This window comes from Schistosoma mansoni, chromosome 4 (assembly GCF_000237925.1).
Source record: "Schistosoma mansoni strain Puerto Rico chromosome 4, complete genome".
NCBI classification, from domain to species: domain Eukaryota; kingdom Metazoa; phylum Platyhelminthes; class Trematoda; order Strigeidida; family Schistosomatidae; genus Schistosoma; species Schistosoma mansoni.
Window position 1 is genome coordinate 31,467,346 of NC_031498.1, and position 16,420 is coordinate 31,483,765.

The following is a 16,420-nucleotide window of genomic DNA, read 5'->3' on the forward strand; positions in this document are numbered from 1 at the left end:
CTCCACGACCAAACCATCCAGCTCAGAGAATAAAACTCCATCAGAGAATCTGTTAAATCAATTCGGTATTCTTTTTATTCCAAGGAGTTTGGTTTAATGATAAGATGGAAGAAAGAATGATGATTTTAAACTTTGAGAATGAACTAAAGTGTCATATTTGAATATACCAAAAAACAATAACAGTAGTATTATAGTATGTATTCATTTATTTCTTGGATTCTCTTCAGAAAAATAAATGAAATCATATAATGATAATAAGTTCAACTCTTATGAACTCTTACAATTTGCCTTATGATTATATAGTCCTAGACCTGCTTCAGTTTGGACACCTGGGCGGTATCATAGCCCTACTCACTGACTTCTCGTGGCGCGGGTGCTGTTTACGAAATTAAGAGGATGAAAAGTGAATGTCTGGTGCTTTAACCGGGCTGGTGGACACGGAAAGTTTACCTAGGGGAGTTGGGAAACCCTGATTCCAAACCAATAATGCACATGGGCTCCAGTATCCTGATGGAACAAATGGTGTATGAATCAATCGTTAGTCACCGGCTACCATGGGATTGCATCTCCTTATGATGCTCCACTACCTCGTGGATTAGACCTTTAGGTCAAAGGCTCCGGGTGTGGCACCCTAAGAAAACCACCTGCTTCAGTTTTGGCACCTGGGCAGTATCGTGGCCCTCACACAAATCAAATGAGATTTGTGCGGCGCTGTTGTATTCGGTGCCGCTTTGTACCAATATTTATGTATTCAAATAATAATAACAATAATAATAATAATAATCACAGCCCTCATACAAATCAAATGAGTTTTGTGTGGCCCATATATATCTTGGTGCCCCTTTGTACCAATATTTATGTGTTTAAATAAATAAATATAGTCCTAGAAATATGATTTTGTTTATTAGAAAAAAACTGTCAATATGAGCAACTCACCCTCATGAGATGGAATAGGAGGAAAGAATTGTCTTGGCATTTGTCCAATGAAAGGCCCTGCATGACGAAGATCACATGAATCTTCAATTGACTAGAATACAAAATAGCTCAGAATAGTAGGAACAAATCATTAATTATTACTTAAACAAAAAAGAAAGTTTGATTAAGGAGGTCTCTATGAATAACCATTCAGTAGTATTCATCATAGTAGCAGCAGGTTCAACCTTGCAAATTTTTGGTAAACTTTACAAGAGAGTTAATCACACTTCATTAGGACAATGCAATGAGTAGACGAAGATTATCGGAATTATGTTTCGAACAATTTGATTACACTAATACTTGTTAAGATATTATGTATGAAAAATAAAAAGTCAACTAGATAAAAAAGAAGATATACGACGTTGAAAACTTTTTTCTAGCACTATAAAGGCTGACACTATGACCCGTCTCAACCGAATATTTCTCGATTGCGGGAGATACCTGTCTATACTGTGAGCTTATTTAATCATTGGAGTTCACTTGTTTTCTCAGCTATTTCGATATATGTTCAACCACTTACTTGCAGATCATGATTACCCCTCTCTATGTGTGTGTTAATAAACATCAAAGGGACTGATTGTTATATTTCATTAGTCTTTATTTTACAAACATGAGTCATTATCCATCATCCCAGCAAAACAGATCAGTTCAATCTTTACCTTACAATGGATAACAGTCAAAGTAGTGATGCTGTATAGCATTTTCATGGCATATTTTCACCTACCTCTTCGTTTTCTATAAACCTCTACAATTGTGATTATTAAGATTTTCACTTGTTCATATTAACTAAAGATGGGTAATTTAAAACACCCTAATATATGGTCTGACGATGTTTTTTTACTCTTTGTTTATCCCATCCTCCATTGGTGAATCTCCTATTTCACATTGTATTGAAAGACTCAATTAACCAGATCAAAGGAGTTATTTTCTTCGAGTGAGTAGCTACATTCAGTCAAGAAGACCAACAAGATTATTTCGAAAACCACCCAGTTTTATATAGCTGGATATAAACGTGAGGAATAAATTTATACCAACGGCATTCACTTAAAAAAACCAAAAACATAGTCCTCTAATATTCTATGATACCAGGAACCAATTCAAACTACACTTATTATCAGCAATAACTCATCTACCAGCTTTAAATTTGCATAATTGACTTAGAACCACACTCTAAGTATGAGAGCTAATTACACTATCAGTTGCCCAAATCGAAGGTGTGACGGGGTTCGAACTACTAATTTAGTAGCTAAAAGCCTAACACCTTAACTGCTGAGCCACTGTTTTAATACTCAGTCAAATTCCTCCTTATATAGTTGACTTTAATTTTAGTTATCATTAGTAAAAAAAAACTATTCAATTCACTGTGTAGCTAGACCGTTTTGCTTGATAAATATATTATTAATAATAATGCAAATTGTCTGGCATTAGTCTATAGTAAGTGCGTAAATAGGATTGTCAATACAAGTCATCATTTCATTTATTTGTGTGAGGGCTGAGATACTGCCCAGGTGCCCAAACTGAAGCAGGTGGTTTTCTTAAGGGGTCACACACCGAGCCTTTGACCTAAAGGTCTAACCCACAAGGCAGTGGAGCATCGTGATGAGATACAGTCCCATGGTAGCCAGTGACCAACAATTGGTTCATACTCCATTTCTTCCTTCAGGATACTCTAACGGGAAATACTAGCAACCAGTATCCGTAGCATTTCCTGGAAGTGAAGCTTATTTTAATTTCTTTAAAAAATTCACACAAGTTATTTGGAATAAACTTACTAAATTCTTTTCTAACTGCAAGCAACAGATAAGAATATTTCCGAATTCACGAAAATTTTGAAATACATTAGTTCTTAAATCTGTATATTTATAGATTTGTTGCAATTGAGTGTATAAAGCTGAGAATACAGCATCAGATTCTGCTTTTTCTGATGGAAGTGTCAATGATTTAGGCATAAGGAGTACCAATCGGCAAACATAATCGCGTAATGTTTGATTTAGCTAATAGGATAAAAACATCGTAAGAAATATGATATAAATCGGAATAACTTCTAATGATAAATATAGGAAAACAAACCATTACGTAATTAGGGGACTAGCCGACAACAAAGATATGATACTGTATGTAATGAGGTATGACTGATTGATGGACTATACATAAAATGGCGTTTATTATTTTGTAGTAACCGGAGAACTAGTTTGACTGATCTGATTTCAAAAATCTTACATTCAATAATCATTCCGAAATTAATTGGAGCTGGCGAACAGCGGACTTGAGAAAACGAGTTGCGTTTTGGACATGGCCGTGTATGTATCAATCAAATGTTCACTATTCGATAAATTCTGATCCTGTAACACATGAATATTCACTAACGTCTGAATACACCTATATTTTGTGGTCTGAATATTATCTTCGTCCATCGAAAATTTTAATGGGAATCTCTGTTACCGAAATTCATGACAAATAATTATATAAACCTAAGAAAGGATTTTTATTCAATAATAATACATTTCGTAAGCGTTGAGGAGAGGCACAAAGAATACATCTGTACTTCTGTAGACTGCAACCAAGAACTTCACATCTCCAAACACAACTCAAACTAGCATTGATTAACTTTACGAAATGATTTTGCATCTTGATCTGAGGGTTTTTAATCTACTCATAAACTATCATTAAAACAAGCATGCAGCACTACTAAATAGATCCTTTAGTCATTTTTATCAATAAAGTTTTACAACCTCATGAGTCAATCAACCAACTTCGTCAATTTACTTCATTTATAGTACCAGAAATCCTCACCCAATTGTTTCAATAAACACAAACAATGTTCTGAAGACACCAATGATAAAACACTAACGACCTTACGAGAAAGGCACTGTAAATCGGTACCGAAAATGGATCCTTTTGAACAACAAGTAGATTGGTTGCGCAGACTATTCGTATCATCAGAATTCAAATTAATAACAGTAATATGATAGCGAAAGAACTAAGTCGAACACTCATATTTTGCTTACAGGTATGTTATTTCATTAGATCTTTATGCTCTCAAACATCTGTCTTGATTTTGATATCATCTTAATTGACGGCTAACATCATGAGCTCGGTTTCCGGTATATCATCTATTCATTCATGCTAACAATCAACAAACTACAGGTGTATAACAAATGGAAGCAAATAGTCAGCGAGTCAGCGCAAGATAAACGACTAATTTCATTATGAAACAAAAGCGTTATACAAAAATGAGGATGATGTTATTTTTCACAGTCAGTCACGTGGCACATGAATATTCCGAAGACGTATAAAGGATATAGTAACTTTATAAGCCATTCAAGTAATACAGAAAAAGAAATCAATATTGAACATATGGAATTCAGTCAAACAAAATCAAACATACCAATGATTGAGCAACTTTCATTACTTCTGCTGTAACAACAAATAGACCTCGATAACCCAATAAACGACAAATAGCAGAAAAATGAGGTGCACCAACAAAACCACGATATAATTTAAATATAGTTTCAAAGCATGTATTTAATGAACGACTGCCCCAAACGTATTGAGCCTCTACTGTTGGCGGTTTCTCACGTTCTAACACTTCAGTTAATGTGAAGTTTGTTGGTACAAACCTTTAAAGTTTTAAATAATGGTTTGGTTTTTAGGAATATTATGTATAGAATAAGTGAGAGTGAAAAACATATACATATATATACTGGTCAATACGTGTTTTATACTTGTCTTTCAGCTGACTCCGGATTTTGTGCTTACTTACATAAAGCGTCTAGAGTTATCTAATTGACTGAATGATCTATGCATTCGTTTACTTACTTACGCCTGTTACCCCTCGTCGAGGAGCATAGGCCGCCCACCAGCATTCTCCATCCAACTCTGTCCTGAGCAATCCTTTCCAATTTTTTCCAGTTAACATTCAACCTTTTCATATCTGCTTCTATTTCCCAACGTGATGTGTTCTTTGGCCTTCCTTTTTTCCGTTTCCCTTCCGGATTCCAAGTTAGCGCTTGCCTCGTGATGCAGTTTGGTGATTTCCTTAATGTATGTCCGATCCACTTCCGACGTCTTTTCCTAATTTCCTCTTCAGCTGGAAGTTGATTTGTCCTATCCCATAAAACGCTGTTGCTGATAGTATCCGGCCAATGGATGTTGAGTATTTTGCGAAGACAACTGTTTATAAACACTTGTACCTTCTTGACGATAGATGTAGTGGATCTCCACGTTTCAGCTCCGTACAGTAGGACTGTCTTGACGTTCGTATTGAAGATTCTCACTTTGAAGTTAGTTGACGGTTGTTTTGAGCTCCATTTGTTCTTCAATTGTAGAAACGCTGCATTCGTTTACTGCACATGGTTTATTAAAGCGACTCTATGTATTCAAATATTTATTTGTCATGACTTTACTATTGATATACTTTAACCTATCAACTAATACTTCGCTCAGTAAACTAGAGTAATTGACAATTTAGCTCTTTACCTGCTTCAATTCACTTTTCCTTATCTTAATTTGTTACTATTTGATTGTTGACGCTAAGCGACTCAATAATTTTGCTAAGTTATCCTAGATATTGTTAATGTTCGAGAAAACTGTTTCCATTTGTTTTTATTTTATTTTATTTAAACACATAAATATTGGTACAAAGGGGGCACCAGATACATAGGCGCAACACAAATCTCATTTGGTTTGTGTGAGGGCTTGAATACTACTGGGGTGTCCAGACCGAAGCAGGTGGTTTTCTTAGACGCCCACACCCGGAGCCTTTGACCTAAAGGTCTGATCCACAAGGCAGTGGAGCATCGTAAGGAGATGCAGTCCAATGGTAGCCGGTGACTAACGATTAGTTCATACGCCATTTGTTCCATCAGGATACAGTAGGGAGAGATAACGGAAGCGGTTTTTTTGTGACTTAAATTAAACTAGAAGACACAGAGAGTTTTCGTAGGAGTCTAAAACCATGATTCCGAACCAGTTGTTTATGCAAACTTAAATTGGTGATACTGTGGGAATTCCCAACCGTTGCTGCTACCTCGATGTGGTGGTCGGGCTTGCCTATCGTGATGAATCAATCGAGCTATATTGGCTGGAACAATCGTTCCTTAAGGTCCTACCATGCCAGACAGGTTGGTTGGAGAGCGGTGAGACTAAAAGCAGCAAACCCAAGGTCCGAAGGCGAAGTCGTGCAGCTGACTATACAGAGGTGCGACGGCAGTAAGATGTTTCCTTCAGACAACCAGCATAACAGCGATGCTGCCTTCCCACAAGGAGGGGTGGTGTTAGAAAAGGTCGACCCTAAAAATGCACACCTCACCTTATCCCACGGATATCCGTCTCCGGCGGTAAGGTCCCAACAAGTACGGAGCTAACACAATAATTACCCATAAAAACGTCGTGTGTGACCGACCTCAAGCAGTTATCCCTTGGGCACTGCGGTCACGCTCTCAAGTCATTAAGACCACTTCTAACCCTTTTCCTTCTAATCCTTTTCCGGTACCTTTAGAAGAACCGTTCCACGGTGTGGGCGACCGGGAAGTGATAACTATCCTCATACCTCTAACAGCACTCAAGATCACTGTATTCACTGTGGGGATGTATTTTCTGGATTCAGTGTTAAGAATCAAACCTTTGTGTCAACAATTAGCATTAGTGATCTTTCAAAAAATCACTTCCTTTAATTTCGTCACCAAAACATCAAAACCGTCATGGCCGAGGATTATCACTCACTCATGACAATCACAAAAGTAAATACGTAATTTAAAATCATAGCATATAAATTTAAAGAAGAAATAAAAACAAAAAGCAAACTCCATTCTAACCTGTTAGTAGCATCATTGTAACAATAATTTTTAACAAGATCATATGTTAATTCCCAAAATACATGAACAGTAATTTTTCCTAATCTAGAAGTTACCAAATTATCTGCTTCACGTAATAATGCATCGAAATCATCTAATTCCAATTGTTCACTTAACATTCTATGACATAGTCGATTACATTCAATAGCTGTTTCTAATTCCTATAAAATATAAAGTATAGCCAAATATGTATATATACAACAAAAAAAGAACATCTATTTAAAATTATAAAGTAAATAACTATAATACGTGAAATGACATTCTGGAAACAGCTCTGATGGATGTAAGTAATGGCGGTGTGGATCTTCTGCCTGGAGAACGACTTCTCCACCTTGAGTATGCGGATGATATTGTCTTACTGTGCGATAATGCCCAAGCCATGCAATCCGCACTTAATCAGTTGGCAATCAGTGTACGCAGGTACGGCATGTGCTTTGCACCCTCCAAGTGCAAGGTACTCCTACAAGACTGGCAGGATTCTCATCCTGTACTCACCCTAGATGGTGAGCAGATTGAAGTAGTTGAGAAGTTCGTGTATCTAGGTAGCTACATAAGTGCTGGTGGGGGCGTGAGTGATGAGATTGATGCACGTATAATGAAAGCCAGAGCGGCTTATGCCAATCTGGGTCATCTTTGGCGCCTTCGTGATGTTAGTCTGACTGTAAAAGGTCGGATCTACAACGCGTCGGTGAGAGCAGTTTTGCTCTATGCTTGTGAAACCTGGCCTCTCCGAGTTGAGGATGTTAGGCGTCTCTCTGTGTTCGATCATCGCTGTCTCCGAAGGATTGCTGACATCCAGTGGCAACACCATGTTAGTAATGCAGAGGTTCGGCATCATGTGTTCAGGCGCAGAGACAATAATTCAATTGGTGTCACCATCTTGAAACACCGACTTCGGTGGCTTGGACATGTTTTACGAATGTCGTCCCAGAGAATTCCACGTCGTGCATTATTTGCAGACTCTGGGACTGGTTGGAAAAAGCGGAGAGGTGGTCAGTGTATGACATGGTGTCGTGGCATGAAAGAAAGCTGCAAAGGGCTAGCTTCTGTTGGTCCTTCACGACTCCCTGGCTGGGGTCCGAGAGATGGTGCAACACAGTGGCTAGAGACGTTATCAGATATGGCTCAGAATAGAAGACAGTGGCGATCCTGCTGTAACTTCTCTTTGCTTTCTTAATAAAAAGTGATTATAACTTCCTTAACTGAAAGAGTTTTTCTGGTTGTACATTTCTGTTTACCCCATCACTACTCTTCTCTTTTTTTTCATCCTTTTTTTCCTTCTTTTATATATACACATCTTCCTCCTTTCTCCTCTCATTCTCATTATTTTGTGTGGCGCATATGTATCGGGTGCCCTTTTGTACCAATATGTATGTGTTTAAATAAATAAATAAATATTTGAGATAATTGTGATTCATAGAATGTAGGTGAATATAAACTATTTACTATTATATGCAATAATGTAATTCAGTGACTGATTACATTTTCAGCTACTCTAGTTTAAATCACAACTTAGGTATTGATGATTAGTAGATTCCATCCAACTGACTGATCAAAAGTAGGTTACTACTGCATATTATTTTTTTATGAAGCTAACAGTATCACAAACGTCAGTCAGTCATAAGCAACGTAGGACCCAGCATATATGTGCACCGATTCAAGTTGCTAAACCACAGAAAGATAAAATGATCAGAATGAATACCAAAGTAGCAGAAGAATCAATAACAGTAGGAAGCATTAAGTGTGGACAATATGATTCAAGAAGAACGAATTCGCAGAATAAAGGTTACGAAAAAAAACTCTGAAACTCCAAATTTAAAGGAACAAAAAGAGTAAATGGGTTTGAGCTATTATGATTGATTCTGAGTCAAGTTAATCAATATCTCCAACCAACGATTATAATAATGGCAAGGATTTTAATGAAGTTTACCGCACGCCTATCAAAATAACTCAAATCAATTATCAATGAATTAGTGAACCAATGTTTACTTTTGGTTTGATTACCATTACTTTTCTCCAATCTACTCCTTCATCATACATTTATGCAATGTATGAAATAATAGTGTGCATGAAACTTAATTTAGTTGCACCGTCAATTACTAGAAAAATGAAACTAACTGAACTAAGTGAAAAAAGTATCAAAATGAAAATTCGCTTGTCCAAGAAATTCGTATGATATCCACTTAATGATCACTGATTTCATTTCTTAATAACAATGAATTGAGAAAGACAAAAGTTAATCTAAGACTTTAAGTAAAACTTCGTTTAGATGAACAAAATGAATGTAGATCTTTTCGATTGACAGTTCAGTGATTAATAAAGTGTTTGACTCTTGGATCCCAGCCAGGGAGTCGTGAAGAACCAATAGAAGCCAGTCCTTTGCAGCTTTCTTTCATACCACGACACCATGTCATACACTGACCACCTCTCCGCTTTTTCCAACCAGTCCCAGAGTCTGCAAATAATGCACGACGTGGAATTCTCTGGGACAACATTCATAAAACATGTCCAAGCCACCGAAGTAGGTGTTTTAAGATGCTGACACCAAATTTAAAACCCACACTACACACTTTAGTCTGAACAGTTGAGTAATATCATCAAACTTTATGTAAAAAACATCTAACATGAAACTGCACTTGATTAATTAATGACTTCATTAAAATAATTTCTTGGATCAGCTACACTGTAGTCATCATTTATTAACTTATCTGAAACAATATTGATGTTTAAATGAAAATGGTAACTTTGAGCATCGATACAACTTAATGAACGACAATCGTAAGTGTACATTATTTGCTCAGTTTCAAATGAGCAGATCCACTGCTCATAATAGCGGTAATAAAGATTTGAAACATCATTACAAATTGTATAATATAAAAAAGGGGAAGTCAGTACTGAACTCAGTACATTCATATAATGATTTATAGTAGACTATAATCAATGCGTTTCCAATGTTCTAGTGTATTGAACAGAACACGGGTGGGGACAATCAAATGTACTTAGGCACAAATTACAGAATATCTCACTAAATTCTGATAACCATACAGTCAACAGTTAATTTGCAATATAACAACCAATTGTCTCAATCTTCACTGTTCCTTCTGTAAATATCAATCCGTCTTCTCTGATTTCATTGTTCATACATTTTCGTACCGATTGCGCTTCATTCCTGTTCTTTCCTTATCGATCTTCTGACAAAATACATCCTGTCTAACCATAACCATATACTACTTATATGGATATAAGTAGACCACATCACACCAAGAATTACTGACATTGTACACTATTTGTTTGAAACTACACTAGTTTATAATAAAAAGGGACTAAGCAGAAATACCAGCTGAAAATGGTGACAATTGTATATCAAAAAAGCATCCCAAAACCACACGTGCACCGCAGAAACAACACTGCACTATATCTGCAGTGCATATTAGTGGCAAAGAATTGTAACTCGTTTATCGAATACAGTTGTGTGTATACCATTGAAGAGAAATGCTTGTGTGAAATTTAGTAATACTCCTCAACTGATTAAACAGAAGAAGGCAGAATAACCTTAAAAACATGAAACTTATTCACTTAGTATTGTTTGTTTGAATCTTCCCATTGATGTTTAGAACTGCAACTGGTCAGTCTCTAATTGACATATGTGCATACTGTGCGTATTGCCTCGATATAGCTTAAATGCACAACTCAGTGACCGAGTGGATAACGCAATGGCGTTTGAAGCGAAAGGTACTGGGTTCGAGTCCCAGAGTGAACATCAACTCTGAGATGCAAGTGCATCCAGCTGACGAGTCCCGAATAGGACGAAGTGGCGCGCGTCAAACTGGATTCCACTGCTAGCCACTATCTATCTTTGCTTACAATGAAACTTATTGATTGTAAATCAAATATTTCAATTATTGAGATACAGATCCATAAAGATCGAGGATGAACAAAACTTTTAAAAAAAATAAATGAATCTATCATCAAATAAATGATGATTGAACATTGTATTCAAAATATCCATCTATTAAACCGTATAAACAATGGACTGTAATTAACCAAGTAATTCATGGTCAATTAATTGGAAACAATGGATAAACATACAAATATTATGTGTGTATACATATTAAGTATATTTTCAGAATTATGTCAAATTTATTATCCTGTTTTCAAACTAAACTTCATGTAGAATGGATTATGAAATAGAATAACTAGCCTAAAAGTAGAATTTATAATTTAACGTAAGTTAGAATAAGTTAGTCAGTCAGTCAGTCAGTTACAACATAGGACCAGGCACATTTATGCATCGGTCCAAGTTGCTATACCTCGTTAGCACAACAAGATGAACAAGGTAGTTAGAATAGTTAGAATAAATGAGAGCCTGATGTAACTGATGCAATTAAATCTTTATATAATCACTACATCGATGAGAATTATGAATCATTAGTTTCTTTCTTTAACTCTCAATCACTAATCGGATAGATATTTTAATCTTAGTGCATAGAAAGCTAACATTCATAACCATTCCAAAATGTCCATTTTAAAGTATACCACAAGCGTTCGGACATGGTTAGTCTCGTTTCAGATACATACTTATGCCTGTTACCTCTCGTGGAAGAGCATAGGCCGCCCACCAGCATTCTCCATCCAACTCTGTCCTCAACAGTCCTTTACACTTCTTTCCAGTTGTTATTCATCCTTTTCATATCTGCTTCTATTTCCCAACGTGATGTGTTCTTTGGCCTTCCTCTTTTCCGCTTCCCTTCACCATTCCAAGTTAGGGATTGCCTTGTAATGCACATTGATGATTTCCTTAATGTATGTCCGATCCACTTCCGACGTCTTTTCCTAATTTCCTCTTCAGCTGGAAGCTGGTTTGTCCTCTCCCACAGAAGGCTGTTGCTGATGGTATCCGGCCAATGGATGTTGAGTATTTTGCGTACACAACTGTTTATAAATACTCGTACCTTCTTGACGATGGATGTGGTAGTATTCCAAGTTTCTCGTTTCAGATACACGTTGTAGTTTATGAGGTTGTGAAATTTGTTTTTATTAAATAATATATATTGGATGGATATGTGCAATGAGACGAATTAGATTGTTTTACTTATTTGAAATAAAACTATGAAAACTAACTCCTTACTTCTTGTAAATAAATCATATTAAAGATCCATGATTCTCCTTTAATGGTATGAAAGAGCGATTGCTTAATGATTTAGGCGTTCGACCTTCGAATGCTAAGGTCCCAGGTTCAAACTTTGTTCCACCGGCTTTGGTCTAGGCAACCGAGGTAGTATCACTAGCTCATACGTATAAAATGTGACTCAAAGTCAAGTACATGAATTCGAACCTGATAAATGATGAGTTATCAGTGATAATACATATAGTCCGATTGGATTGATTCCCGATTTTCTAGAATATTAGAGGATTATGTTTTTGGTTTCAAACAAACTTGCTGATCTGTATACGACTTTTTAATTTGATAAATGAGTTTGGTCGACAGTCGATTGTCAACCGTAGAGAGTAAGAATTTTTCAAGTTAGGTTATTTTACTCTAAACGATATCAGTTCATGAGCAACTGTCTCTAATTAATAGTATTGTATCATGAAAAGTAATCATAATAATGATAATAATAAACGTCAAACTTACAATTATTCCTGTTATATCTGAACTATGAAAACGTGAAATAGCAACTTCAATTGATTTATATATTGCTGTAGTCATCCTCTGACAAATCAATCGGTTTATATCAATAGAACGACCAAGTAATTGAATATTTCTTTGTCGAAGTAAAGCTGCAGTATAACGATTAGGCGGTGGATAAGGTTCACGCCATGATGCGGTACGTTGAGCTTCAGCTCGAAATCGTTTATCTAATAAAATTGATGATGCATAACGTTTGTAGTGTCGAAATATTTTATCACTTAGTTTATAAACAAGTTGATCAAAGACTAAATTTGCTTCAGCCTCGATTTCTTCATACAGAAATCGTCGTCGAAATCGATTTAACGCACAATCAGCAGCATCATTGTAAAGATCAAGCATATAGAATAGATATTCCATATAACCAGGATGTTCAGTTTCTAGAATGTGATCAGTGAATATCCATGGTAAACTCATTTCAATTGGAAATTGTATACAAGCACCATTAGTCATTTCTAAGAAGAATTCACGATACCATAGCTGAGATAGGTCACAACATTTGATTAAAGTTTCTAGTAAGAAAACAAAAGAGATTTTAAATGGAAAAGGATAATGGATGAATGAAGATAAACAAAAATGAAAACAGGAGATAATCTACGACCATACTTGTCTCGGTGAAGTAATATACATTCTGTTGTATAGAACTTCTCATCTAAAAGGCATATTCTCGAATAGTGTAACTAACTTGGTAAATCAAACAAAGTATGATCATCAAAATAACTCTATCTCAAAACACAGTAAAGATTTTTGAATACCTACAGCAGGTTGTTTGACCAAAATAAGTTACAGATTTTTACTGTACCAACAGGAAACAATGTACTATACATCATCGACGCGTAACTGGATTATAGGGAATTCACCGTCTTGAAATCGATATCAACACCCAGTAACACTACTCACATACTTTAGTTTTGATAAGGTCATCTGTTTTGTACTTGTCAACAAGATTGTTTAAAATGAGATTTCACCACTGATCAATAGTAGTTCCGCTAAAGTAATAGGTAGACTAAAATCTTATTTACCAAGTACACGTTCATCTACTTCGCTTTGAGCTACACTTTCTGTATGTATTGCTGATACTGATCATCTGCCCATAATGACATAAGTAGGACAGCTGAAAACCAATTACTTAAACTACTGAATTAATTTGATAAATAACAGGATTAGGTGTAATAAGCTACTACTCATAAGAGACAAGAGGTATTCTTCAACTAGACCATACGTGAAAGTGCCCCCAAATGCCCTGGTACGGCCGAGTGGGGAGTCCGCTCTCCCTCTCGAAATGCTCTCATATGGCCACGCGTATATAGCCTCTGCCACAGAAGTCCCACTCACTGCCTTCTCGTGCCACAGGTGTTGTTTACGAAAGTGAGAGGACGAAAAGCGAATGTCCGGTACTTTAACCGGGTTGGTGGACACGGAAAGTCCACCTAGGGGAGTTGGAAAACCCTGATTCCAAACTAATGGTGCACATGGGCTCCAGTATCCTGATGGAACAAATGGCGTATGAACCAGACGTTGGTAACCAGCTACCATGGTATTAGATCCATTTTGAAAGTGAAAATCCGTCCATGCATATATTTGTGATTTCTTTATTTGTATATATTGTTAACTTTTTCGATGCTAATTAAGTCTGTAACGTTTAATTTTCTTGGTTTTCTTATCGTTTTTATTGAGTCTCTATGTTCCTTACTGAACTGTATTTAGTTTGTTTTAATTGTTATTATTCCGGCGGCTGCCATATTGACTGTTCGCTCTTTGATTGTGCGGTTTGATTTTGACTGGGATCGTGCATTTTTGGTTGTAATTTGAAGCACTTTGTGTTATAAAACAGCCGCTCAAACGGAATCTTACTTGATCTATCCAGAAAGGATAGAATAACACTCACCTTTTGGTGTTTTCGGTAATTTTCATATATTTCTTACCACTTTGCTATTCATTGTAATTTAGATTGAATATTTTGGTATCAATTGTTGGTTGAATAACTGGGTGGTAATATTTGTTTAGGTAAATTTGTACATTTGTATATATGATGAACCGTTATTACCCCCAAAACACCTTGTTCTGATTTCGACTGGGGGTGCGCGTCTCTAATTTTACTCGTCAGTTATTCAACAAACCAAACCTAGTTGGAAACTAGGTTTGGATCTTACAGTTATAAACAAATATTGGTCGGCAAGCTGCTCGAAAATTGGTTGATAATCCGAGATGCCCAACAACCGTGCAAAGAAGTCAATTCCTAAGCTGGTTGGAGAGGATGAAGACAAATTTAACGACAAATCCCTTGGTACAAAGCAAGTTTTTTCTGATGTCTTTACGCCTCATGGTTCTGATGCACTTAAGGAAGACTATAGTGATAGTGAAGTAATGTTAGATAAGGTAGCGAATCTTAGTTTAGATAAAAGGGAAAGACTTGAGCACGCAGGGCCGGGCACAATACCTAAGGTTCCTATAGTTGGGCTAGAGCTACCGAGAGTTGAATTGTGTTATTTTGATGGAAAACCGAAGGAGTATTGGAAGTGTATAAAGCAATTCGATACGTACATTTCGGCTAGAGTATCTGACGATAGTCAACGTTTACTATATTTGCTCCATTATTGCAAGGGTAAGGCGAAGGCAGCCTTGTAAGGATGTGTAATGATGGAGGCTACGGCTGGGTATAAGAGAGCTAGAGAAATTTTGAAACGGTTGTTCGGCCAGGCTCATGTAATAGCAAGAGAAACGTTGGAGGATTTATTCAATGATGTAAAGCACGGTTATCATGACGCAGAACAACTCTCAAGTTTAGCCATAAGAATGGAGAATTGTAGCATGATATTAGACCAAATGAACAACACTGCCGACTTAAATTCGTTGGTTACATTAAAGAGAGTAGTAAGATTTCTGCTTCAACCTATGCAAAGGCAATGGGCCGAACTAGTAGATAGATTGACGGAAGATGACAGAGAGCCAACATTCGCCGAACTCACCCAGCTTGTGGCAGCTAAAGCGAGAGTCGCTGCGAGTAGGTTTGGACGATTGGCTGAACGTCCAAGAGGGGGAGTTATCACGAAGTCATGTCACCATTCGGTAGTGAGACCGAGGTATGCACCGATCGCAAGTGTTAGGTGCAGTATGTGCTCTGGGGATCATGCAGTTTACGAGTGTACACAGTTCGTAGCTCTCACGACAAAAGAACGGGTAGGACTTACAACAGTACGCCTACCTGTCCTGCCCACATTGTTATAACAAGTAACTAATTGGAACCTTCAAGGAGACATACCTTACGTATATCCCTCCTAACAGATCCGTTATTAGTACGAACTGTCACTGTCCTAACCTTTCCGTCGTCGTCTGTTTCACAACTCTCAACTACTCCTAAAGGCCACTTTCCACGGGTGGAAATATCTGAAGCTACAATTACTACATCTCCTGGCTGGAAATTGCGACGCTCAACCAACCATTTTTGACGAGTTTGTAAGGATGGTAAGTACTCCCGCAGCCACCTTTTCTAAAACACATTAGCTAGATAATTCACCTGTTTCCAACGTTTATCATAATTAACACTGATGCTACTTTCGTCAACTATACTGTCGCATTCCCTCAACAAAAGCAAACTGTTCGGTGATAATGCTAGTTTGTCGTTAGCATCCTGTACAATCGGGGTTAATGGTCGATCGTTCAATATCCTTTCAATTTCAACCAAATAGGTGCCTAAAGTTTCATCATTCAACGTTTGTTCTCTGGTGATCAATAATAATAGTCTACGTACAGACCTTATCATTCTTTCCCACACCCCTCCTCTGTGGCTGGATGACGGAGGGTTAAAATGCCACTGAATCTGTTTCGCTGACAATTCATTACTTATCTTTTGTTGGTCCCACTGCCGAAACCATATTTCCTTAGTCAGATATGCACCCTC

General features: G+C 36.9%; 1 protein-coding gene across 2 annotated transcripts in view; it reads right to left on the minus strand.

Moving 5' to 3' along the window:
- The window catches only part of Smp_150980.1 (P53 inducible protein-related), a gene marked incomplete at both ends in the record, with an annotated part of 39,541 nt that overhangs the window by 8,704 nt on the left and 14,417 nt on the right, over positions 1-16,420 (minus strand). For both annotated transcript variants that reach the window (XM_018797495.1, XM_018797496.1), the window contains 5 exons: positions 937-1,027; positions 2,748-2,969; positions 4,364-4,595; positions 6,792-6,991; positions 12,466-13,031. In XM_018797495.1, coding sequence (XP_018652532.1) covers positions 937-1,027; positions 2,748-2,969; positions 4,364-4,595; positions 6,792-6,991; positions 12,466-13,031 — 1,311 coding nt within the window. The remainder of the gene's footprint in view (positions 1-936; positions 1,028-2,747; positions 2,970-4,363; positions 4,596-6,791; positions 6,992-12,465; positions 13,032-16,420) is intronic.